At 44.8% G+C, this 23024-nt stretch overlaps 1 protein-coding gene across 5 annotated transcripts in view; it reads left to right on the top strand.

Moving 5' to 3' along the window:
- The window catches only part of nadsyn1 (NAD synthetase 1), a 68678-nt gene that overhangs the window by 11459 nt on the left and 34195 nt on the right, over window positions 1–23024 (top strand). For all 5 annotated transcript variants that reach the window (XR_013577603.1, XM_078549500.1, XM_078549501.1 and 2 more), the window contains 5 exons: window positions 1667–1783; window positions 3693–3746; window positions 6100–6189; window positions 10221–10272; window positions 11920–12008. Coding sequence is in view for 4 of the 5 variants with exons in the window: in XM_078549500.1 (XP_078405626.1) it covers window positions 1667–1783; window positions 3693–3746; window positions 6100–6189; window positions 10221–10272; window positions 11920–12008 (402 nt within the window). In the remaining variant the exon portion in view is untranslated. The remainder of the gene's footprint in view (window positions 1–1666; window positions 1784–3692; window positions 3747–6099; window positions 6190–10220; window positions 10273–11919; window positions 12009–23024) is intronic.

The following is a 23024-nucleotide window of genomic DNA, read 5'->3' as shown; positions in this document are numbered from 1 at the left end:
ACTCAGCAGGTCTGGCAGCATCGGCAGAGAAGAGCACAGTTGACGTTTCGAGTCCTCGTGACCCTTCAACAAAACTAAGTAAAAATAGGAGAGGGGTGAAATATAAGCTGGTTTAAGGGGGGGGTGGAGAAGAGGGGGGATGGTTGTTGGGACAAGCAAGCAGTGATAGGAGGAGATAACCAAAAGATGTCACAGACAAAAGAACAAAGAGGTGTTGAAGGTGGTGATATTATCTAAAAGAATGTGCTAATTAAGAGTGGATAGCAGGACAAGCAAGGTATAGATAGCTGTAATGGGGGTGGGGTGAAATAAGACTAAAAGGGCATAAAAGGTATAGATAAATGATCGGTGGAATACATTTAAAAATAATGGAAATAGGTGGGAAAAGAAAAATCTATATAAATTATTGGAAAAACCAAAAAGGAGGGGGAAGAAACGGAAAGGGGGTGGGGATGGAGGAGGGAGTTTAAGATCTAAAATTGTTGAACTCAATATTCAGTCCGGAAGGCTGTAAAGTGCCTAGTCGGAAGATGAGGTGCTGTTCCTCCAGTTTGCGTTGAGCTTCACTGGAACAATGCAGCAGGCCAAGGACAGACATGTGGGCAAGAGAGCAGGGTGGAGTGTTAAAATGGCATGCGACAGGGAGGTCTGGGTGATGCTTGCGGAGAGACCGAAGGTGTTCTGCAAAGTGGTCACCCAGTCTGCATTTGGTCTCTCCAATGTAGAGGAAACCGCATTGAAATTGTACTCCCTATACCCAGGTCCAGGCTCTTTCGCTGTCACTGGGTCAAAATCCTGGAACTCCCTTCCTAACAGCACTGTGGGTATACCTAAATCATATGGCCTGCAGCGGTTAAAGAAGGCGGCTCACCAAGGTGACTTTTCAAGGGCATTTGGGGATGGGCAATAAATGCTGGCCTATCTAGTGAAGCCCACACCCTGCAAAAGAATTTTTTTAAAAGGCCATTTTTATATATAAGAAGGAAAGTAGTGATCCAACTAGTGATTCTTGGGGGACTCCTCTGCATACCTCTCCACTCAGAAAAATGTCCGTTCACTACTATACTCTGCCTCCAATCCCTTAGCCAGTTATGTATCCAAGCTACCAACGTCCATTTGATACCTTGTAGGTCTATTTTCTGAATAGGTCTGTTTTGTGGTTCTTAAACAAATGCCTTTCAAAAATCCATCTGTATGGCATTTACTGCACTACCTTTGTTAAGCCATTCTGTTACTTCATCAAAGAACTCAATTAGGTTAGGTAGACATGATTTGCCTTACCCAAATACACGCTGGCTGTCTCTTCTTAACCCATGCTTTTTCAAGTGAGAATTAATTTTGGCTTTGACAATGGTCTCTAGTAGTCTTTGGTGATGAGTCGTGCAAAAGGCTTCAACCTGACAGTAGGACCAACAATTTTGTGCAACAAACTTTAAGGGCATGTAGTCTTTTGTTTGCTTAACACTTTGTTTTAACACACATCATTATATTGCACGCACATGACAGCATTACAGGGGAAATGACACTGTTATGGTTCCTCTCTCCTCAGTGATGAAAATTAAGACTCTTCATATCAACTTTCAAGAGAACTGCTTGATGTAGCTATTTGACAATTCTTGGATTTCTTTTTCAGAGAAGTTATTCTGTGTCTTTTTTTTTCTCTCAGCGGGTATGGCTGTGCCGATCACTACTTGGAATCTGATACCATTCTTCACTCGTTTCAAATGCTGGCAGAACTTTTGATCTCTCCGGTCACTGAAGACATAATATGTGATGTTGGAATGTGAGTGCATTTAATGCAGAAATGCTGATTAAACAATCAAATTAAAATTACCTCACTACCATTAAAGCTGGGATTTTAGATTTACAAGGGGTGAAATAATGATCTGTATTTTAACATTTACTATGGCTCATACATACTCTTTGTACTATTCTAACACAGCCATTAACCTACTTGAAATGGAAAAGTTAACACATGAATTTAAAAAATACAGAGTGGAATATTGTGTTGAGAATTATATTGTGTTCGTATCAGAGTAATGCTGATTGCCAGACATGTTGGGAAAAATATTACAAAGGTTTGAATAAGGGAATGATTATGATCATGATCAGGAAATCTTGGGCGACTTTAGTGTTTAGCTCGCTGCATTTAATTCTTTTTGTTACATCTCCTGACTCTTCTCTCCATGGTAAAATTACTTTAGCCCTATGCTAGCAGGTTTATGAGGAAATTACACCGGAGTGATTGTAAGGTGGTAACCTGACTGCCAGGTGCAATTATAGCACCATGCACTGGAAAGTGATGTTGATGCTGTTTGAAGTATTTCTTTGAAATCTCTTCGCCTACAACATCTTACAATTCTTTAGTACCTTCAACTCATAAAATACCCAGGGATGCTTTTCAAAGTGGGATAAAGGAATTAAAGAGTGAGTGGCAATGCTGAGCTTATAGTTGTGACTGAAGCTCTAGTCCAAGAGATTGGTTTTCAGGAAGCTTTCAATAATGGTGAGAGGCATAGCAAGACAGAAGGAACAGAGTGGGAGAACTAAAGGGTATGGATTAGAACATGGGGCTGGAGGGGATTTATAATGGTAGACATGGATGGATCAGTAATCAATGGGTTGAAGCACAGGGTGGAGATGGGTGAGACCTGAGGTGATGAGTGGAGAATGCTGACAAAGTTGAGCCAGGTGGTAACATAAGTGCGATTGAAGGTTTCAGCTGTAGTCAGGTGAGGTAGGTAGATTAAGGCAGGTAGGCATGGTGATACACGCTTTGTGGTTTAATTCAGCAGTGATCAGGACACCGAAGTTGCAGCGTGTCAGATTCAGCCTAAGGTAGCAGGCAGGAAGGGAGACTGAATTGGACAGTTTAACTGGTCTTGGCAATGTATCACCAGAGGACATTCCACCAAAAAGAAAAGGCGCGCTCACTATGCAGAACACGGACAGTGAGATGAGTTTTTTTTGAGGAACATGGGCTTCTGTAGGGATGGGATAACCATTCCCCGTGGGAATGACACAAAATTGTTCTCCTTCCATAGCGAGTGCAGCAGAGTCGGTTGGCCAATAATGGTGATAATTAGTCAGTTCATATAAAGACTCTCAACTCAAGAATCATGATTTTCTGGGCTCCGAGTTTAACATTCAATCTTGAGTATTGCTGAGAAAAGAGACATGCCGAAACTTTTTGTCTTGCACTCATCAGGACACTTCGCAAGAATACCAATCAGAGTCCACTTGCCAACAAATCAGCGCTCTCTTCACATACGGTATAAATCAGTGTTTTCCCTTTATATTGGTATTCTTGTGGAGTGTCCTGATGAGTCACTTTTTTTTTTCAGAAATACTCAAGTTCTGCCTCTATCAGTACCATTCCTTAACCCTTCAATGCTGATGGCTTATGTAAAAGCTAATTTTTGTTTTCCTGCTCTGAATCTGTAGACTGCTGATTTGTTAATTCTGTTTCAGTAGTGATAATAAGTAGTCAACTGATTTCAATCCTTATTTTACTTGAAACAATTGTACAGCTATTAGATTTTCAGTGGTATGAAGTTAAAAACAAGCTTCTGGGTTGGAGATTCTTTCTTTTGTTATTAAATTATAAAATTGAAAAATAATTGAAGATCAGTTGAATAAGCTCAAATTCGTTGTGACTGGTTTTAATCCTGCATCTTTTTCCTACAATCTAGGCCAGTCATGCACAAAAATGACCTCTATAACTGTAGAGTGATTTTTCTCAACAAGTAAGTTGCTATTTCGTTTGCTGTACTTAGTATATCAAGCTTTTCTTTTAATCTTTTAATGGTATTGATGAGAATTGTATTTAAGTTCTATTTTCCAACAAAAATTGAAGCAATTAACACTTTTCAAAAAAACAAACTTTTGTTGCACTTTTTTATGGTTTGCATGATATCATATTCTTTAAGATCTTGTCACAGATCGGGGGGGAGATCATGGTGCAGTGATAATGTTGCTAGGCTTGTAGTCCAGAGGCCCAGGCTAATGCTCCGAGAACTTGGGTTCAAATCCCACCACGGCAGCTGGTGAAATTTAAATTCTATTAACTAATAAAGCTGGAATTAAAACTAGTCCCAGTAATGATGAACATGAAACTATCGTTGATTGTTGTAAAAACCCATCTGGTTCGTTAATGTCCTGTAGGGAAGAAAATCTTCCACCATTATCCGGTCTGGCCTACATGACTCTAGATCGACAGCAATGTAGTCGGCTCTTAACTGCCTTCTGCAATGGCCTAGCAAGCCACTCAGTTCAGGGGCAATTAGGGATGGATGACAAATGCTGACCTTGGCAGTGAGGCCCACATCCCATGAAAGAATAAAGAAGAAAACAGTTGTTGGTATTCTTCTTTCACTGCCATCAAAGGATCTCTGCTGTGCCTAGCATGTTCAACAATATAGAAACTTCATAATTATTTTGGATAGAACGAAAAGCTTTTTTAAAAAGTACAAAAAGCTGGTCATATATGTCAAGCAATAGGTCAACATTGTAAGTTTTTAGCTGGGGTTACTGTACCAGAAAGCAAATTTATTCATAATCACATGAAGTTTGTTTGAAATTAGAATTAGTTTTGTGCTGTAAACCCTAGAGATGGAATGAAATTGTCCAAACTGTTAGTACTTTATAAACACGATAGAGAAATCTGAGAGAGGGGCTAATTCATGTCATTGCCGTTTGATACATAGAGTCATAGTAGCAAAGAAAGCAGTCACTTGGCTCATCGAGTCAGGAGAATAATTCCCGGGATGAGGAACTTCAGTTATGAAAATAGATTAGAGAAGTTGGGACTGTTTTCCTTGGAGAAGAGAAGGTAGCGGTATTCAAAATCATGAGGGCACTGGACAGAGTAGATTGGGTGAAACTGTTTCCATTCATGAAAGGATCGCGAACGAGAAGGCACAGATTTAAAGTAGTTGGCAAAAGAAGCAAAAGAGACATGAGGAAAACCTTTTCATGCAGCGAGTGATTGAGGTTTGGAATGCACTGCCTTAGAGTGTGGTGGAGGTAGGTTCAATTGAGGCATTCAGAAGGGAACTAGAAGAAGGTGTAGGGTTATGGGGAGAAGGCGGGGGAATGGCGCTAGGTGAGTTGCTCATTTGGAGAGCTGGAGAGCAGACACGATGGGCTGAATGGCCTCCTGTGCTGTAACAATTCTGTCATTTCTGTCGTGAGTCCCATTCCCTTGCTCTATCCCTGTAGCGCTACAAATTTATTTCTCTCAAGTGTCCATCCAATTTCCTTTTAAAATCATTCATTGTCTCTGCTTCCACCATCCTCAAAGGTAGCGAGTTCCCGATCATTACCACTCGCTGCACAAAATAGTTTATCCTCACATTACCCTTACATCCCCCGCACCTTGCCTTCAAAAAGAACCAAAATCTGTGTCCCTTAGTCTTTATACTATCAGCCAATGGGAAATAGCTTTTCTTTGCCTAAACCTGTCATCATCTTATACACCTCTGTCAAATACCCTCTTGATCTCCTCTACTCCAAGGAGAACAACCCCAGGTTCCGAAGAGGTTTGTTGTATTGGTCACATTGGGCTAGGGTGAATGCCATTGCTATTTTGTTTTCCACCCAGCATCTTAATAGAAATGATCACAGATTTCAACTATCCCAGAATTTCCCAAATTATCCTGCTTTGAAAACCGCTGCAGACCAATTTCATCCCTGATCGTTGCCAACCTCAGCATAAAATCCATGCCTTGCATCACAAGAACATGGACCCTGAATGAATCTTACCTGGATCATTAGGAAAGTGGTTAAATGACACCTTTGCCAGGATGTAAGTGAAATGGCCTTAAAATTAGGATGTCTGGTTACAGTGCAATCCTACATTCAGGCAATAAACGATTTACTGATTCCAGTCTTACTGTTCTTGTTTTCCCAGGTGAATCAAAATGTCGCCCATGTAAATGCTATGTATATCTTGAGTACAATATCAAATAAAACATTTCAGGTGTTCAATAGCATTGAACATTAGTGGCTCTATTGCCCATATCTCCTTAGCTTCTGTTTGTGTTTTTTTTTTGAGAAGATTGAGAATAATTCTATACATACCTTAAAAATGTGTTTCAGGAAGATTTTGTTAATTAGACCAAAGATGACCATGGCAAATAGTGGCAACTACAGAGAGTTACGCTGGTTTATGCCATGGAATAAACTGAGGTAAGGCAAGTTTTCTTGCTTCCTATTGATATTTAAGATCCTAGCCAGCATTCCTGTAACTGAGGATTAAATAATCGCTTTGTGCTGAACATCTGCAGTGCGTGAGCTCACCATTAGTTTCTTTTGTACATTTGCCTGTGCTGAGAACTGGAACTTTAGCTCAGTTCTGTCTGCTCCATCCATAGGATGCTTAATATTTGGGAATAATGGGCTGGATTTTCATCCTCGAGGTGCGTAGTGGGAGTTGGCCTGCCTGCCTTGTGAGAAAGTGCCCACAAAGATGGGATTTTCATTGTGTGGAGGCGAGGGGGGTGGGGGAAGGGGGGTGGTTGGGCGCAGGCTGCAGTCAGGCCAACTGACCCGGGAAAGAGTTCGGAGGTAGCCGCAGCGGCAGTGGGGTGCTGAGGCTGTTTAAAAGGCCTACCTTTTGTTGTGTAAAAACAGAAATGTCCTCCAGCCCTCAATCCTCATATCCCCTTACCCTCCAATCATTCCCCATGCCCCACCCATGCCACCTTATGTCCCCCCAACCACACCCCCATAGCCCCTCATGCCCCCATGCCAAGGTATTTTAGCACTCCAATGGATGTCTGGGCTCTCGGCAATGAACATATAATGAGGCTTGGCTGAGAGCCCAGAAATCTATTAACCTGTTGAAAACTTGAGCCCCAGAGAAAACATTGCCTGATTGACAGCTCTGTCTCTCTGACCTATGCTCTCAATTGAGCAATGTTTATTTACACAAGATTGATAGGTTTTAAGTGCTTGCAGTTTCAGTTGTTGATTCTGATTTACACTTTTATTGGTCTGTAGTAAAAAGGAGATTTTTTTTTAAGGAAGTAGAGAGTTATCAAGGCATGACTTTTTTTTTAAAGCTTTATTTTTACATATCCTATTGTTACTATAGGGTTCATCCGTTCTATACAGTGTATGGGCATGGAAGTGCTATAGTTGGCATGAGGAACCATAGGGGTGGGTGGGAACCTAACTTTGGCATGGGGTCATGGGGGGTGTGGGGGGGTCGGATGCCATCCCTTCACATGGGGCACATGAGGTGGACCTTTTGAACTTACTTTTCAAAAGGTTCCCTCAGGCAGAATACAGTTCCTCTCCGAGGTGCCGTGAACCACGACTCTTTGAAAAGCTGGCCCGACTCCATGAAAATTGCAGAGGGCTAGGACATGCCTATTCTTGCAATGGAGCCGGCCAGGTTGGGAGTGCAGGGTGCGGGCTAATGACCTGGAACCAGCCCCCACCCTTAAAAGGCCCTGGTGAAAATCGGAAATCCCAGAAATGGGGTCGGGAATCCCGGAATGGAGTCCGGCTGCCATTTTTAAAGGCTAGGAAATGTCTACCAACTCCATGAAGATCCACCCTAATGTGTGCATTACCATTGGCAGGTTAAAGCATCTACAAGCTCAATTTATTGAGTTTAACTCGAACATCCCCACTAAAGGCTTCCTTGCTGAGTCATTTGAGTAAACAGATTGTTTGTTTATTTCTGTGTCAAAATCCAGGTGGTTGAACCTGGCTTTACTCATTGTGCAATATGGTGGCTATGGACAATTTTATGCGATTTCTTCCTGTTCCATTTTAAGTCATCATTTCCTTGGGCTTTCTTGCTCATTGCCTGAATGAGAGTGTAGGGGAGCCATCACATCAGCCTATGCTTTCCAAATCTGATGCTGGAAGAGTCTACCTGACCTTCTAAGTAATGGTGTTTCCGTAATAAACTGTGGAGCTAGAAAATGCCTTCAGTCGTCAAATCTGCAGAATCCACAGATCATGTACATTTATCCCTTGTGGACTCAGAGCAACCCACTTCCTCTACGCAGGTAAATAATTACCTGCCCAATTGATAAGGCTCCAAGCAAAACTGCCTTATCTCTCACCCCTAGGAGAATATTAACCCAACTTCACAACCCACAATTTCAACTCTGGCTACGTTCCACAGCTCATCTGCTTGATGTGCTGAGGGCCCCGAATGCCCCAAACTCTGCTGATGGACCTGCTTAGGCTTGAAGAAGGTGCATAGAAATGTCGAGGAGTAGAACATATTAACCTTCTGAGCCTAATGCATCAGTGAAACCTGACGCCTTGCATAATTTGGTTTGGTTCTTGGAATAAAATGCCCGAATGTTTAATTAATCTCACTGTCGTGGAATCTTATGCAGTGTTCTGCTCCTTAGTTATAAAGTATTGATAAATGATGTCCGGAGCTGCTAGATGCAACATTTTACTGCATGAAACATAGAACCTAAATCTCCCATTATATAGGAACACAGGAGCAGGAGTAGGCCATTCAGCCCATTGACCCAGCTCCTGCTGCTGATGAATGCGTTAACAAGTGTGTGGTGTAAGGAGATATTCAGTTTACTTCTTGTTTGGAGATGCAGATAAAATACCGTCAGTGGTTTGGCAAAGGGAAACAGTTTAAAGTTGGATTATATTTAACTCTGCACTTTTATAGTTTATCAGTTTTTGTTAAATATGGAATACTACTTTTTAACACATTGGCTGGAATCCTATGGTATTGGACTGGGAGGCGGGAAGACTTGCAAAATGGTGAGAAGATCTATGGGGAGGGAGGTGCCTGATTTTTTTTCCCCATTGCCATGCCATTTTGCCGGCCATGGGAAAGTTGGCAGATGGGCCACCAGCCGGGAGCCAAATTGAGCCACTAAGTGGCTGGTGCTGGTGGCACTGCAGAGATCACTGAGCTGCTGGTTCTCTGGGCTGGCAGCGCTTGGGGACAGCAGTGGCTACTTAATTAGCCGCTGCTGAGAATATACCTCCCTGGTTCCTGCCACTGGCTGATTTGGGGTCGCTTCCTGTTGTTGGATCTGGCAGCAGGAATTCTGCCAGCTCAAGCTCCAGCCCATTGTCTTATATGCGGCTCTCTATCACTAAAAGAAGTAGTATGAAACAAAGGAAAGCTTTTGAGGAACAGAAAGCACTAGAGCCACAATGTCTACAGTCACTTAATTGACAGCCCAGGTTTTCCGGTCTGAATCTGGACGTATGACCCAAGATGTGCATCGTTTGGGACTCTGTGCAAGTCCCGACACACTAACTCCATGGGTATTGCCTGGGAAGTTTGAACTTACAATGGGTAATTCCCCCTGCTCCCTGGGACCCTCTGGAAAAAGTCTGACCTTATGTTAGAGTCGAAGGCTTCAAACAGCTCCGACTTACCTGAATATCTACCCAGGAAACGTTAGACAGAAAAATCCTAGTCTAACTCCTGGGTAACCATACAACTGACCTCCCCTAACTTCCCCCTCGATCCGCTGACCTACCTACCCACTCACCCACCCTGCGCCCCTCACCCTCTTACCACCCTATCCAGCTGCCACCCTACCCACCTGTGACCTGACCCAGCTGCCACCCCACCCACTTGCTCACCTACCCAGTTACACACCTACATGCTCACCCATCCCTTGCCCATTTGCTCGCCCACTCACTCATACACTCATTCACTTATACACTGAGAAGTTGGGTACCTTTAAACACTTACCAGAGATTAGCAGCTGGTGCTGTAAAAAGGGGGTGTGGCTTTTGCGCGGATTCTCTTCATTGCTTTCTCCCGCCCTGAGGGAGAACTGCACGATCGTCCATTGGAAGTTTGGACAGAAAAGCCGAATGCAGGTAAGTGGGTAGTTTTCTATCTGATCAGTGATGGACACTGGTTCCGATTCTGACCGGAATATTTGGGCTGATATTTCCACAGAAGAAAATTATCCTTTTGAATCGGCTCACTTGGAATTACTTTACATTGATTAAAATTTGTAATTTTAAAAGGACATCCACTTACCCTTTGGCTGCAGAATAATGTAATGTATTTTGCATGGTAGAATGTTCAAACAGCACATTGTTTGACCATCAGGAGCAATGCCTTAGGAGATTCACTAGTGTTAATAAACTTTAAAATGGTTAAGAGTTTCAGATAATCATGTATATCTCTGGGAGGTTATTTCTGTTTATAATAATTCAAGTAAATAGTAATTGTTTGGTGTTTTCACTTCACCTAGGACAGTAGAAGAGTATTCCCTCCCGGATATAATCCAAACGGTGACTGGACAGGTGAGCTGAATAACCGTGCTGAACAACTGCTGTTACTTTTTCAGGAATCAACATTGGGCTGAATTTTGTTCCAAGTGCCAGCTGTTTGTTACACTTTGTTCGACTTTCTGTGGGTTTTCGCACTGAAAGTTGATATCAACCAGTTATCCAAAAAGTGCAGCTCCCGATGCAGAGAATCTAGGATTTATACAAACCGGGCAAAAAAAACTGTGCATGCCCTTAACCAATCGGTTTAATGAATGAGTAACAAGCAGCACTGAGTCTGAACCAGGAAACATTAGTTAGAATATTCACTTCAGTGTCAACTCATGTAAGAAAGTGAAATGAAGAGAGGAAGAAATATTGCATTAAGAGAGGGATATAAAAGAGACCAAGAAGAAGTAAAATAAAAGATTATTTACTTTCTTAAAGAATCTCCAACAATAATTAAAATCTGAAGGTGTGAGTCTCCGCATTTATTAACATTAATTTTCTACGGCAGAGAGGTTGTTTGTGAGTAATTAATATTTGCCACACCATTAAGAGGGTACTTAGGCTGGACCGGACAAGTCCTCACAATTTTTTTTGGTGCATTGAGTCTGTATCTGTGGAGTAGGTAAGCAACTGCACCCTATTCAATGTGTTTGAGTTGTGAGTCTGTAAGCGAGATGCATTTTCGGAAAGCCTTTAGAGAAATGTTGCATCTCGGCGAGCAATTTCTGGATTTTTATGTAACTGCGCGTGTGCAGGCACCAGAAGTTGCTGCCTGATTTCCATGTAAATAATGGTGAGGGCTGTTAGCCTCATCATTATTTCTGCAGCAAAATCCAGGCAGTGATTTGGGGTCTGTCTTAATATGTACTAAGCTTATTTTTTAACTGAGAAATTAAGATTTCATGCATTTTGAATGCAGAGTTGCAATGTTTCCTCTAGGGTGTGTAGTTACCTAGCAACCCAAGAGTTCCTACACAGGCTGCACACACGTCGACCTTTTGAATGACTGTGGAAAAAAAATTACAGAGATTGTGCACTAAAAAAAAATTTGCATCCCAAAAAATATCAGTTGCTTACCAGTATGAAGTACACGTTTAGAAACAGTGCAGATTGTTTCTTTATTAGCCAAATAAATCCAAAATGCTGCATTTTGGGAAGGAGCTTGAAGTTTGTTAATCTGAGGGCCAGTTGAGAACTGATTTTGGATCTTTTACAGCGTTAAGCAGAGTCACCATTTTAACTGAACCTTTTTATTTTTGCGCCTGCGAGTAAATTGTAATTTCTATTCAGAATTTGCTGCCGCTCCTATTTGCTTTGTGTACTCAAAAAATAAGTTAATAGTGGATGCATCTTTGAGCACTGTGCGATCAAAATGTACAAAGCCAACATAAAATACAAATGTGCACTGAAATATACAATTACTTCATGAAACATATGGCGAGGAATTTCCTCTGAACTGGCCATTACAACTCCTCAGGAAGCGTGGGTAAAACGGATATGAAACGGGGTGCTGGTGAACATCTGGTAACAGAGCAGGAGCAACTCCGAGGAATTCTGGTCCATAAAGGAATATACTACTTTTTGACAACTCAATTCAATTTAAAAAAAAAAAAACCCAAATTAAAACAGAATGCAGGTAGAAGACAATAATGCAGTGCATGTCTTTTCTTTCAGGAGACAGTCCCATTTGGTGATGCTCTCATAGAAACCAAGGAGACCTGTCTTGGAAGTGAAATCTGTCAGGAACTCTGGGTTCCTAATAGGTACAAACTTTAATCATATTTCTTTCAGCATCTCTAGGGATTCTGTATCTCGTAGTCTGTTAAAGATATAAAACATCATCTGAAATGATACAGGATAGCATTATTTCCATTTTATCTGGTCTTGTTCCTCCCTATTCTCATCTGCTATGCTTTGTATTTGATCTCTGCTATATTATCAAAATGATTTCTCTTTCCTGCTCTTTATATATACTCTATTTTGCATTGTCTCTGAACTGTTTTGTCTGCATTCACCAGAGTTGCCTGTGTTCCTATCACTCTACAAAACTGGCTTCCGTGTTCAGTGCATTGCTTGAAATCCGCCTGTGATTGACTGAGAGCAAGTTTGCTTATCCAGTGTGGAGATGAAACGTTTCATCTGTTTGGTCCATTGTTCTGATGACCTAAGCTTATTCATTTGTTATTGAAGCTCACTTTAAGTGAAAAGCAGAAGGTGACAGTGGGCAATGTAAGAACATCAGAAATAGGAGCAAGAGCAAATAGGATCAAATAGATCATACAGCCCATCAAGCCTGCTCCGCCATTTAACGCAATTGTAGTTGATCTTTGGCTTCAACTCCACTTTGCAGCCTGCACCCCATATCCTTTGATTTCCTGAGAGACGAAAAATCTGTCTATCTGGGCCTTAAATATAGCCAATGATGGAGCACCCACAACCCTCTGGGGTAGAGAATTCCAAAGATTCACAACCCTTTGAAGAAATTTTTCCTCATTTCAGTCCTAAAATATCCACCCTTTATCCTGAAATTTTGCCCCTCATGTTCTAGATTCCCCAGCCAAGGCAAACAACTTCCAGGTGAATATTTCTGAAAAGAGAGACCATATTGACAAAACTTTTGACTTGTACTCATCAGGACAAATGCAAGAATGCCAAATTTCAAACAATCACAAGAATTTATATTGTAGGAGAAAAGGGTGCTGATTGGTTGGCAAGTCGATGCTGATTGGCCGAAGCATTGCCATGGAGAAAGCAACAAGGGGACTATAAGCTTCCCAGTTCCTGGGTAATTCAAAAAAGGCACAAGGCTTGAACATATTCCTTTGTTTGCAAAGAATGGGTCCCTGCTTATGAATAAAAGCAAAATTCCGTGGTTGCTGGAAATCTGAAACAAAAACAGAAAATGCTGGAAAAACTCAGTAGGTCCAACAGCATCTGTGGAGAGAGGAACAGAGTTAACATTTCGAGTCCATATGACTCTTCTTCACAGAGTTAAAGAGAAGCAGAAATGTGATGAAATTTATAATGTTTAAGGGGGGTGGAGCAGGTGAAGCTGGATAGGCAGCCAGCGATAGATGGGGGCAAAGGAGAGATTGACAAAGATGTCATGGACAAAAAGGACAAAGGGAGTGTTAATGGTAGTGGTAAGGGCAAAAGGAGGCACTGATAGTGGCATAGAGGTAAGAAAACAGACTATGATAATGGCAGAACAAGGGTAAGCACTCTGAATAGAACAACGTGAACAGGTAACAGATGGCCTCTGTGGTGGTGGTGGCGGGGAAAAATGTATTGAAAATGGGATAAAAAGGAGGATAAAACAATGAATGAATAAAAATAAAAATAAATAAAGATAAAAATAAGGGGATAAAAAATAAAAATGAATTTTGAAAGAAGGTATAAAAAAAGGGTGAAGATGGAGGAAAGAGTTCATGGTCTGAAGCTGTTGAACTCGATGTTAAGTCTGGAAGTCTAATCGGAAGATGAGGTGCTGTTCCTCCAGTTTGCATTGGGCTTCATTGGAACATTGCAGCAGGCCAAGGATGGACATGTGCGAATGAGAGCAGGATGGTGTGTCGAAATGGCAAGCGACAGGGAGGTCTGGGTCATGCTTGTGGACAGACCAAAGGTATTCTGCAAAGCGGTCACCCAGTCTGTGTTTGGTCTCTCCAAGGTAGAGGTCACTGCATTCGGAGCAGTGAATGTAGTAGACCAAATTGAAGGAGGTGCAAGTTAATTGCTGCTTCACCTGAAAGGAGTGTTTGGGTCCTTGGACGTTGAGGAGGGAGGAGGTAAAGGGGCAGGTGTTGCACCTTCTGCGATTGCACGGGAAGGTATCGTGTGAAGGGGATGAGTTTTTGGGGCTGCTGGAGGAGTGGACCAGGGAATGGTCCCTGCAGAATGCTGATGGATGGTGAGAGGAAGATGTGTTTGGTGGTGGCATTATGCTGGAGTTGGCAGAAATGGCAGAGGATGATCTTTTGAATACGGAGGCTGGTAGGGTGAAAAGTGAGGACAAGGGGGGCCCTATCACTCCACACTGGGTGGGAAACCTCGGTTAAGGAAGACATGTCAGTAGCCCTTACCACTAACATTAACACTCCCTTTGTTCTTTTATTCATGACATCTTTGTCAATCTCTCCTTTGCCCCCACCTTTTGCTGGCTTTTAATCCAGCTTCACCTGCTCCACCCCCCACTTAAACAGTATAAATTTTATCACATTTCTACTTCTCTTTAGCTCTGAAGAAGAGTCATACAGACTCAAAATGGTAACTGTGTTTCTTTCCCTACAGATGATGTTAGACCTACTGAGTTTTCCAGCATTTTCTGTTTTTGCCCTGCATATGAATGTATGTCGCTTCTAGCCAGGATAAATGAGCCACCGCGCAAGCTCGACTGTTGATTTTAAACTGGTTGCTAGTGTAGCTAGTAACGCGTGGTCAAAGAGGTAGCTTTTAAGTCGTGTCTTAAAAGAAGAGAGAGAGGCGGAGAGGTTTGGGGAGAAAATTCCAGAGCTTGAGGTTTAGGGAACTGGAAGCTTGACCACCAATGATGGAGTAATTAAAATCGGGAATGCAGAAGGGACCAGAATTAGATGAATACAGATACGAACGTACGAAATAGGAGCAGAAGTAGGCCATTCGGCCCCTCAAGCCTGCACCACCATTCAAAAAGATCATGGCTGATGTGTTCGTGTTTCAAGTTCCACATTCCCATCAACCCCGGATAACCTGATAACCTCTGATTCTCTTGCCTAACAAGGATCCAACTACCTCTGCCTTAAAAATATTCAATGACCCCACTTCCACCGCCTTCTGAGGCCAAGAGTTCCAAAGTCACACAACCCTCTGAGATAAAAAAATTCTCCTCGTCTCTGTCCTATAAAGGCGATTGCTAATTTTAAAACAATGCCCCCTAGTTCTGGACTTACCCACAAGAGGAAACATCCTTCCCACGTCCACCTTGTCAAGACCATTCAGGATTTTGGAGGATTGCAAGGCTGGAGGCGATTAGCGATGTAGGGAAGGCAAGGTCATGGAGAGATTTGACAACAAGGCATTGCTTACCTGGGAGCCACTGTAGGTCAGTGGGCACGGGGGTAATGGGTGAATGGAACTTGGTGTGAGTAATGACACAGCAGCATAACTTTGGATGGCCTCAAGTTTATGGAAAGTAGAACGTGGGAGGTCAGCCAGCAGTGTGTTAGGATAGTCAGGTCTAGAGGTAACAAAGGCACGAATGAGGGTTACAGTAGCAGAAGAGCTGAGACAGGGCAAAGTTGGATAATGCTACGGAGGAGGAAAAAAAAGCGGGCAGAATTGTTCCAGACTTGCACAAAGTGCGGTAGCAGGCGGGAAAAAGGACGTTTTAGTTGCTGGCTGCAACGGTGGGTTTTTGCGCTATATCGTCCCATTCCCTGCATGTCCTGCCTTATGAATAATGCATACGCGGGAAACACGCCGGATCGCTGGCGGGGCAGCATCTGATTTTCCTGCCCTACCGTCACCTCAGGCCTTCAGTAATCCGGGCGCCATATTTAAAAGGCACCCCTGCACAGAGCTAGCACTCCCTAAGGGATCGGAAGCTGCTGTCATGGCTGTCAAAGGGAGGAAACAAGCTGGCCCAAAGTTTAGCAACCTCGAGCGCCTGCTGGATGCAGTGGAGGCTGACGTGCAGTCCTCTATCCCCCGCTCTGGGCGAAGACCAGCAAGCAAGGTCACCAATCCAGCATGGGGGGGCGGTGGCAGCAGTGGTCAGCGCCAACGCTGCGCAAAAGAGGATAGCCACCCAGTGCCGAAGGAGGATGAATGATGATCTCTGTTCTGGGGTAAGTCACTCTTCTCATCACTGTCAACTCACACACACTCAAACCCATCATACATCCACAGGGATCTCACTCACTGCCAGTTCAAGCGACATCACCATTCACCCCCTCATACACACCTTCATCTGCCCTGCAAACTGTCCTCATCCCATCTATGGCACCACACACCACCCACACATGCCAGGCATCCTTCTGAGCAGGCGTTCTGCTTACACTCGCTCCATTTGTATTGATATAGACCAAGCTGGCACACAACAAAAGGGAGAGGTCGCAGACTGGTGGAGGAATGCCTGACATCATGGTCCTCACAGGCTTTGAAAACAGAGCCACCCAGCTGGCCGGCGAGGATCTGGACCGTTCCTGTGCTGACGGTGAGGTCGGTGGTGCTCAACCAAGTGAGGATCCAGCAGTGCAACATCCATCAGACAACCATGCCGTGAATTATGTGTCCTCTTTCACAGGCCACTGCCATGCACTAATTATCTCCCCTTGCTTTCTCAGGCACATCTGGGAAGCAGCCAAGGGAGTCCCTGAGCCAGGTCCTCGACTCAAGCCCTGAGGACACCTTGGAGGAAGAATCTGATGACATCCTCATTGAAAACCTGTCACAGTGCTCACCCACACCCTCCACCATTGTAGAGACATACACTTGGGTGGGACCGAGCTTTACAGTCGCCTTGGGGTCACAATCTGGTGACCCCATCGCACTGTCTGATCCACAGCAGACGGCGGCAGGGACTTCTCAGGTTTCCAACACTCGGAGGACTGCTGGAGGCCAGAAATCTGCTGAGTCCGGGTCAGATGAGGAGCCTCTGGACTCAGTCATACCTCAGTTGCTGGAGCTGCAAAGACGAGCTCGGGAACATCAGGAAGGGATGTCCGCTGCATTCCTCAGATTGCAAGGCACAATGGAGGAGTCCGTCCGCCATTAGTCTGAGGTGATGGCGCCAGCATGCCAACGCACTGAGGCCAACACTGGTAGGATGGTGGCCGCCATGGAGACCTTGGTCCATGTCATTGGCCCTGCACTGCTGCGTGGGATGAACTCCATTGCTGACGCCATAGTTGGCCTCCAACGGTGTCAACACGAGAGGGGCGCGGGGCACCTCGATCTCACTCCAGCTTCCCCTTCTCCTCAAGGAGTCAGCCAGGGAACCTCAGACACCCATAGGGAGGAGGATCAGCAGGTGCACACCCTGGGGCCATCCACCCAGGTGACTCCGGGAATGTCCGGCCCATCCGAATCCTCTCTCTCTGTGACCTCTGCAGCTCCAGCTCCAAAGGCCGAGGAAGGTGCCACTGCCACACAGCAGGACCCCGAAAGCAGGCTGGGGCCTCCCAAGTCTCGGCCCTCCAGAGGACACCTGCCAAAGTCATCACGGACAGGGCGTAGCAGTAAGCAGGCTGCTTCCACCTCCTCTCTGGATGTTTGGGAGCACCAAGATGTAGCGGCAGGGTTAGGAAGGGGAAAAAGATGTCATTGCACACCCTGGGCATGATGTTAATCGCTTGTACATAATGTCCTCTATTGTAAATAAACTCCCAAGAATGTCTCCTTGTCGATGGCTCCTTGTTGTGATGAGCAGTGTTCGTGTCACTCAGATGTGAAACCTTGGTTCCTGCACAAGATGAAGGCAGGTGTCTCAGTCCAGGGCCTCTTACCTGTGCAGTGTGTAACCTTCAGACCAAAGTGATGGTCCGGCTTCACACTCACTGGACACATTAGTGATCCCTGCACCTTGATGGTGCTTGTCACTGCTGCCAGAGTGCCATAGGCAGGCTTCACAGAGTTCCGCCATTCTCTGTGTGCTCTCAGCACTATTGAGGTGGGGCTGGCCCCCCATCTCTTCAGCATCTGTGACTGGTGACACTGCTTCTGAAGGGGTCAGGTGCTGAAGGCTGCCAAAGATCAGGTGCATTTAAAGTTTCACGGCTGCATCTCCATGATATGACCCTGATCACAGAGCGCAGGTGAGCTGCCTTCAGCCAAACAGGAGTCAGACATTGACAGAGGCTATGTGAAGATCTATGGAGTGTCCTCACTGCATGTCATCATCATCCTCTTGGACTCTAGCGACTATTAGGGTCTCCGCTGAGTCTTCATGACATGAGCCTGAGCACTGAGGATACGTGCGTTGTCATCAGCCAAACAGGAGTCAAATGTTTATTGTTGCAAGGTGAGGATGTCAGGACTGCCCTCACTGCATCTTGTCATCTCCACGAACCTTGCAGCTATGGGGCCCTCCCGAACACCTGCCTCGTCTGCCAGTGCAGTGGCCTCATCGCTGGCATCCTTGCCTTCGAGGACCTCATTATCATCATCCCTTTCGACGTCCCCCTCATCAGAGGATACGTGCAGCTTCTCCAGCTCCTTCTCAGCCAGGTCGTATCCCTGTGGAGCGCACAGCAAGTGACGATGATGCGCAACACGCCTGGGGACTGTATTGCAGTGCTCCACTGGACCTGTCGAGGCACTGGAACCTCACTTTCAAAATTCCTATAGTTTGCTCCACCAAAGCCTGGGTCGCAGCATGAGCCTCGTTGTACCGTCGCTCTGCTGCAGCCTGAGGCTGCCGCACGGGCGTCATCAGCCACGTCCTCTGTGGGTAGCCCTTGTTCCCGAGGAGCCAACCCTGCAGCCTCTCTGGACCCTGGAAGATGTCAGGGATCTGAGACCTGCTAAGGATGTAGGAGTCATGGATGCTCACTGAGAATCGTGCGCAGACCTGCAGGATGTGTTTGTGGTGGTTGCGGACCAGCTGAACATTCAGCGAATGGAAGCCCTTGTGGTTGATGTAATTGACTGCTTGTTGCCATGGAGATCTAAGCGTCACGTGAGTGCAGTTGACGGCACCCTGCAGCTGTGGAAAACCTGAGATCTATGCAAATCCCAGCGCCCCTGGCTTTCCAGACTACGTGTGAAATGCACAAAGTTCTGTGCCTTCGTGAGGATGGTATCCATAACCTCCTGGATGTACTTGTGCATGGAGGCTTGTGAGATCCCACACATACCGTGGAGCTCTGGAAGGAGTCACTGGCAGTGGATGCCCTCCATGTCCCCATGGTGTCAAATCCTGCAGTGCCAAATCAGTTCCCTAGATATGGGCAGTCTTTGGCGACACTGGTTCTCGGTCATTTGCGGGAATGAAAGGTGCCGTATATAGACCCTGGGCCTAGCGAGGTGACTACGAGCGACGGCTTGCTGTGGATCTTCAGCTGTGTGTGCAGCAGACCCTGTCGCCCCTACATCTTGAGGGAGGTGCTCCTTCCTTTGCTGAGCCAGGTGCCTCCGCTGCTCTCCTCTTCTTCTTCTTCTTCTGTGGTCTCTGCAAGCCATGAGGCATACTGCTAAATCACCAGGCTCCATAATCCTGATGTTCTCCTCCTGCAGGGTCAAAGAGAGAGAGAGAGAGAGAGAAATGCGTGGGTTAGCATGTGTGCCCAAAGAACCTTTCTTGCTTAAGTCTGAAGACCCCTTCACGTATGCAGGAGAGTGCTGACCACCACTTGGATGGCCAGTGTGTAGTGTGCTCATTGGCTGTCCGAAACCCCATCCACCTCCGCCCCACTCCACTTGACCGATTGATGGCTGTGATGAAAGTATAATAATTTTCCTAATATTTTTCTGGTTGTTTGTGAAGAAGGTTTATACGGGTCTAGCTGGGCCTGTCTGTGTGTGATTTAATTATATTTGGAGTGAAGTAGACTGCAAGCTTTAACTAATCAAAAGAAGCTAAGTGCTTGACATGCTAATAAGTAAACATGGATGCTGGCTTAGCATGTAAAGTGTGAAGGGAATTTGCAGTTTTAGATAGCTGAAGGGAGATTTGGATTTCAAAGGGATTTAAGTCTGTTTACAACTAGCCAGATAAGCAAGACTAAGGAATGTGTTTGTTTTCCTCAAAGGTTACCGCAATAAATAGTAACAACATGAACATTTTTATATTGTGAGGAAGATACAGTTTCAAAGACATATGAAACAATAGAATTTACATATTTAGAGAGAAAAACATAAATAAAGGAAAATGAGGCTATCTGTCAGGAGAAGTCCCTGTGACATCCGACAGATGTGTGTGAAATAGCCTTAATGAAGCCTCCAGCATTTGTACATAAGTCTGCTGTCTACTGAAGCTGGAGAAAAGCCATGTGGAATACCACTGTCCAGGGTATTGTGTTAATTTGCTGGATCTGTTTAAAATCTAAAATCTATTTTTGGACCATTGCCTTAAAGGGGAGTAACTGGGAGTCAGGTTAATTAGGTATTTTAGGAGTTATTATATTAGTAATTTGTAGACTTATGTGTGTGCTTGAAATCTTTTCTTTTGTTTATAAATATTTTAATTTTAATCTTTTAAAGCCTCTTGAAGTCTTGGCAGACTTATTACTCCTGAACTCAATGCACACATCTTGAAATAAATACAAATTGCAAACCCGTTGTGATAGCGCGACCAAGTCCCCCTCGTGGATTTGGTCCGCCTGACACACATCATCTTCCGCGTCATAACACGGCTACTTCAGCCACTGGACTGCAGGCTGTACTCCCAGCTCGGGTGCAGGCGTTCTCCCAACCCGCACTGCAAGGCTGCGCTGTTAGCTTGAACCATAATGGATACTGGTCCAAACCCAGATAAAGACCTTGCCAAGGGGCTGTGAGCACCTCCACCAGTGACTGCACCATGACCACCTTTCATAAGGGGATTGTATAATTTGGCAGTCGGCCAATTGCTCTGCTGCCCCCTAAGCTGCACATTAATTTGGAGTCTGTGCCCGAGGGGTGAAAATTTCTCGAGCGTTTGGTGGCAATTTCATGCTTTTGCGTTGCCCGAGTGGGCAGAAAAGTTTCAGAGCTGAACGGTCTTAGCTGTAGAAGAATGCTCACTTTTGACAAGCTTCACCAAGTGTGTGGCCGCTTCCCTTGGTCCCCTCACCCGCCCGCCCCTCCTCAGCATGTGCTTGAGTATTTCCTTCAGTCTGTGCTGCCTTGCCTCCCCCTGCCCCACCCCTCCTCCCCCAAACCCACCTGGCCTGACCCGCACTGGAGCCCTAGCCCTGGCACTGCACTGAAAACCAGCCAGGACAAAGCCCGTGACCCCCGCTGGTGAATGCGCGGCGTCTCTTCCTTGATGTCCTATGGGGCGCCACTTGTGAGCTCTGCGCAAGGTTGTGTGCACTCACCTCCAACGTTCCCCTCGAAGTTCAGGCCGCCAGGTGCACACCTTTTAAAGGCAGTCGTGAAGCACATCGCTCTGAAGTCACACCGATGTGGGCGGTAAATTTGATGTTGGAGGATGATTCCAGTGAGCGAGGATTATAATTAGACGCAAATGTATTACAATGATGTTCCCCGACATGTGACAGTGGGAAATGTGGCCCGCCGTTAACGGGTAGATTGGACAATCGCAAACTGGTTTCACGACAGTGTAAAACTGATTTTTGGCCTTCTCGTCATATTACTTTAACATAATGACCTAATCTGACATTTTTGCAGTGGGAATGTCACCATTGCTGCTGCCTTTATAAAATATCAAAGGGTTGTAAAAATTAAGATTGATTCTATAATATTTATAATTTTTGTTTGTCACCATTGATTTTTTGTTTTAAAATATGCTCTGTAAACAGTAAATGCTGACGGCATTGCAGGAAACTTGCTTAGAGGAGATCCTACATAAGGACATATGAACATCCTACCCCAAATTTTCCAGTCCCTGGATCGTTGGAGATTGGACATCCAACTGGAGATGCGCGTCAGGACCTTGTGGAAGTCCCGATGCGCGACCTATGTGGGAATTGCCTGGGAAGTTTCAAGTGCCGATGGACAATTCCCCTGCACCCTGGGACCCTCTGCAAAACTCTCTGACTTTTGAGTTAGAGTTGGAGACCTGGGAGAGTTACTATTTTCTTACCTGAATAGTTAACCAGGAAATGTTAGACAGAAAATAAACTAGCCTAGCTCCTGGGTAACTCCAGAACTGACACCCCAATTACTCATGCTGACCGTCCAACTACTCCCCCTGACTTAATTGCCCCCGACTATCAGCCCGACCACCCACTACTGCCCTCCCCACCTGCCAGTTACCTGTCTACCCATTCACTCACCAATCCACTCAGCCATTCACCCATTGACTAACATTCAAACTGGACCTTTAAACTTAGCATACGGCAGCGCTAAAAAGGGAGCATGTCCTGTCTTCCCTGTGTCCACCACCACCCCCCGCCGTCTCGACTGTGTTTCGACCGAGTTCCCCAATGAAAGCTGTGCTGTGCATTTCTGGTAAAGCCGTGTTCGGAAGACCTGGCAAGAAATGCGGAGCAACATCGAGTCGGGCAAAAGTTTTAGTGGAGCATCAATCCGATGATGATTGCCGATCCTTGGAAGATCCAGACTTTAAAAGCAAGAATATGCTGAGTTGAAATCCAATGATTGCTGAAGCATATTATTATTTACTAACTCTTAGAAATGATTAGATGCAAATGACATGGCAACATTTCAGTTCAAAGGATATTGAGCAAGTCCAAAAGGACAGAATAGGACTGAAAGGAAGGGATGTATCTCTGTGAATGAGGACTTAACAGTTGTTGAGGAGTACATGCTATTGATCCATATGACATGGTGCTACAGGAATTCAGATGCAGCTGTATTAAGCTCTTTGTCCAAGATTGAAGATTGATATCTGTTCCTGGCCTCGAGGTCAAGGGGCCTATTAGGACAAGGCATTGCAGTCACAAACTGAAGGGGTAATGGAATTATCAAATGTTTTGGGTGATTTTTTGTTTTCTAGTGGTCCAGTAATTATTCACCAAATATTGCAGAGAGGAAGGATAAGGGCTGCAAGATTTGTAGATGTTACAAATGGTTCCTGCATAGATAGCATGTAAGAGATGATACTGGTAAAAGTAGTGCACCAGATGTAATTCCCAGTAGTGATGCTGATAAGGTATCACATCTCCATATGGGGA

Source organism: Cetorhinus maximus, chromosome 9 (assembly GCF_964194155.1).
Source record: "Cetorhinus maximus chromosome 9, sCetMax3.hap1.1, whole genome shotgun sequence".
Lineage (NCBI taxonomy): Eukaryota > Metazoa > Chordata > Chondrichthyes > Lamniformes > Cetorhinidae > Cetorhinus > Cetorhinus maximus.
This window is presented reverse-complemented; position numbering and strand designations above follow the sequence as displayed.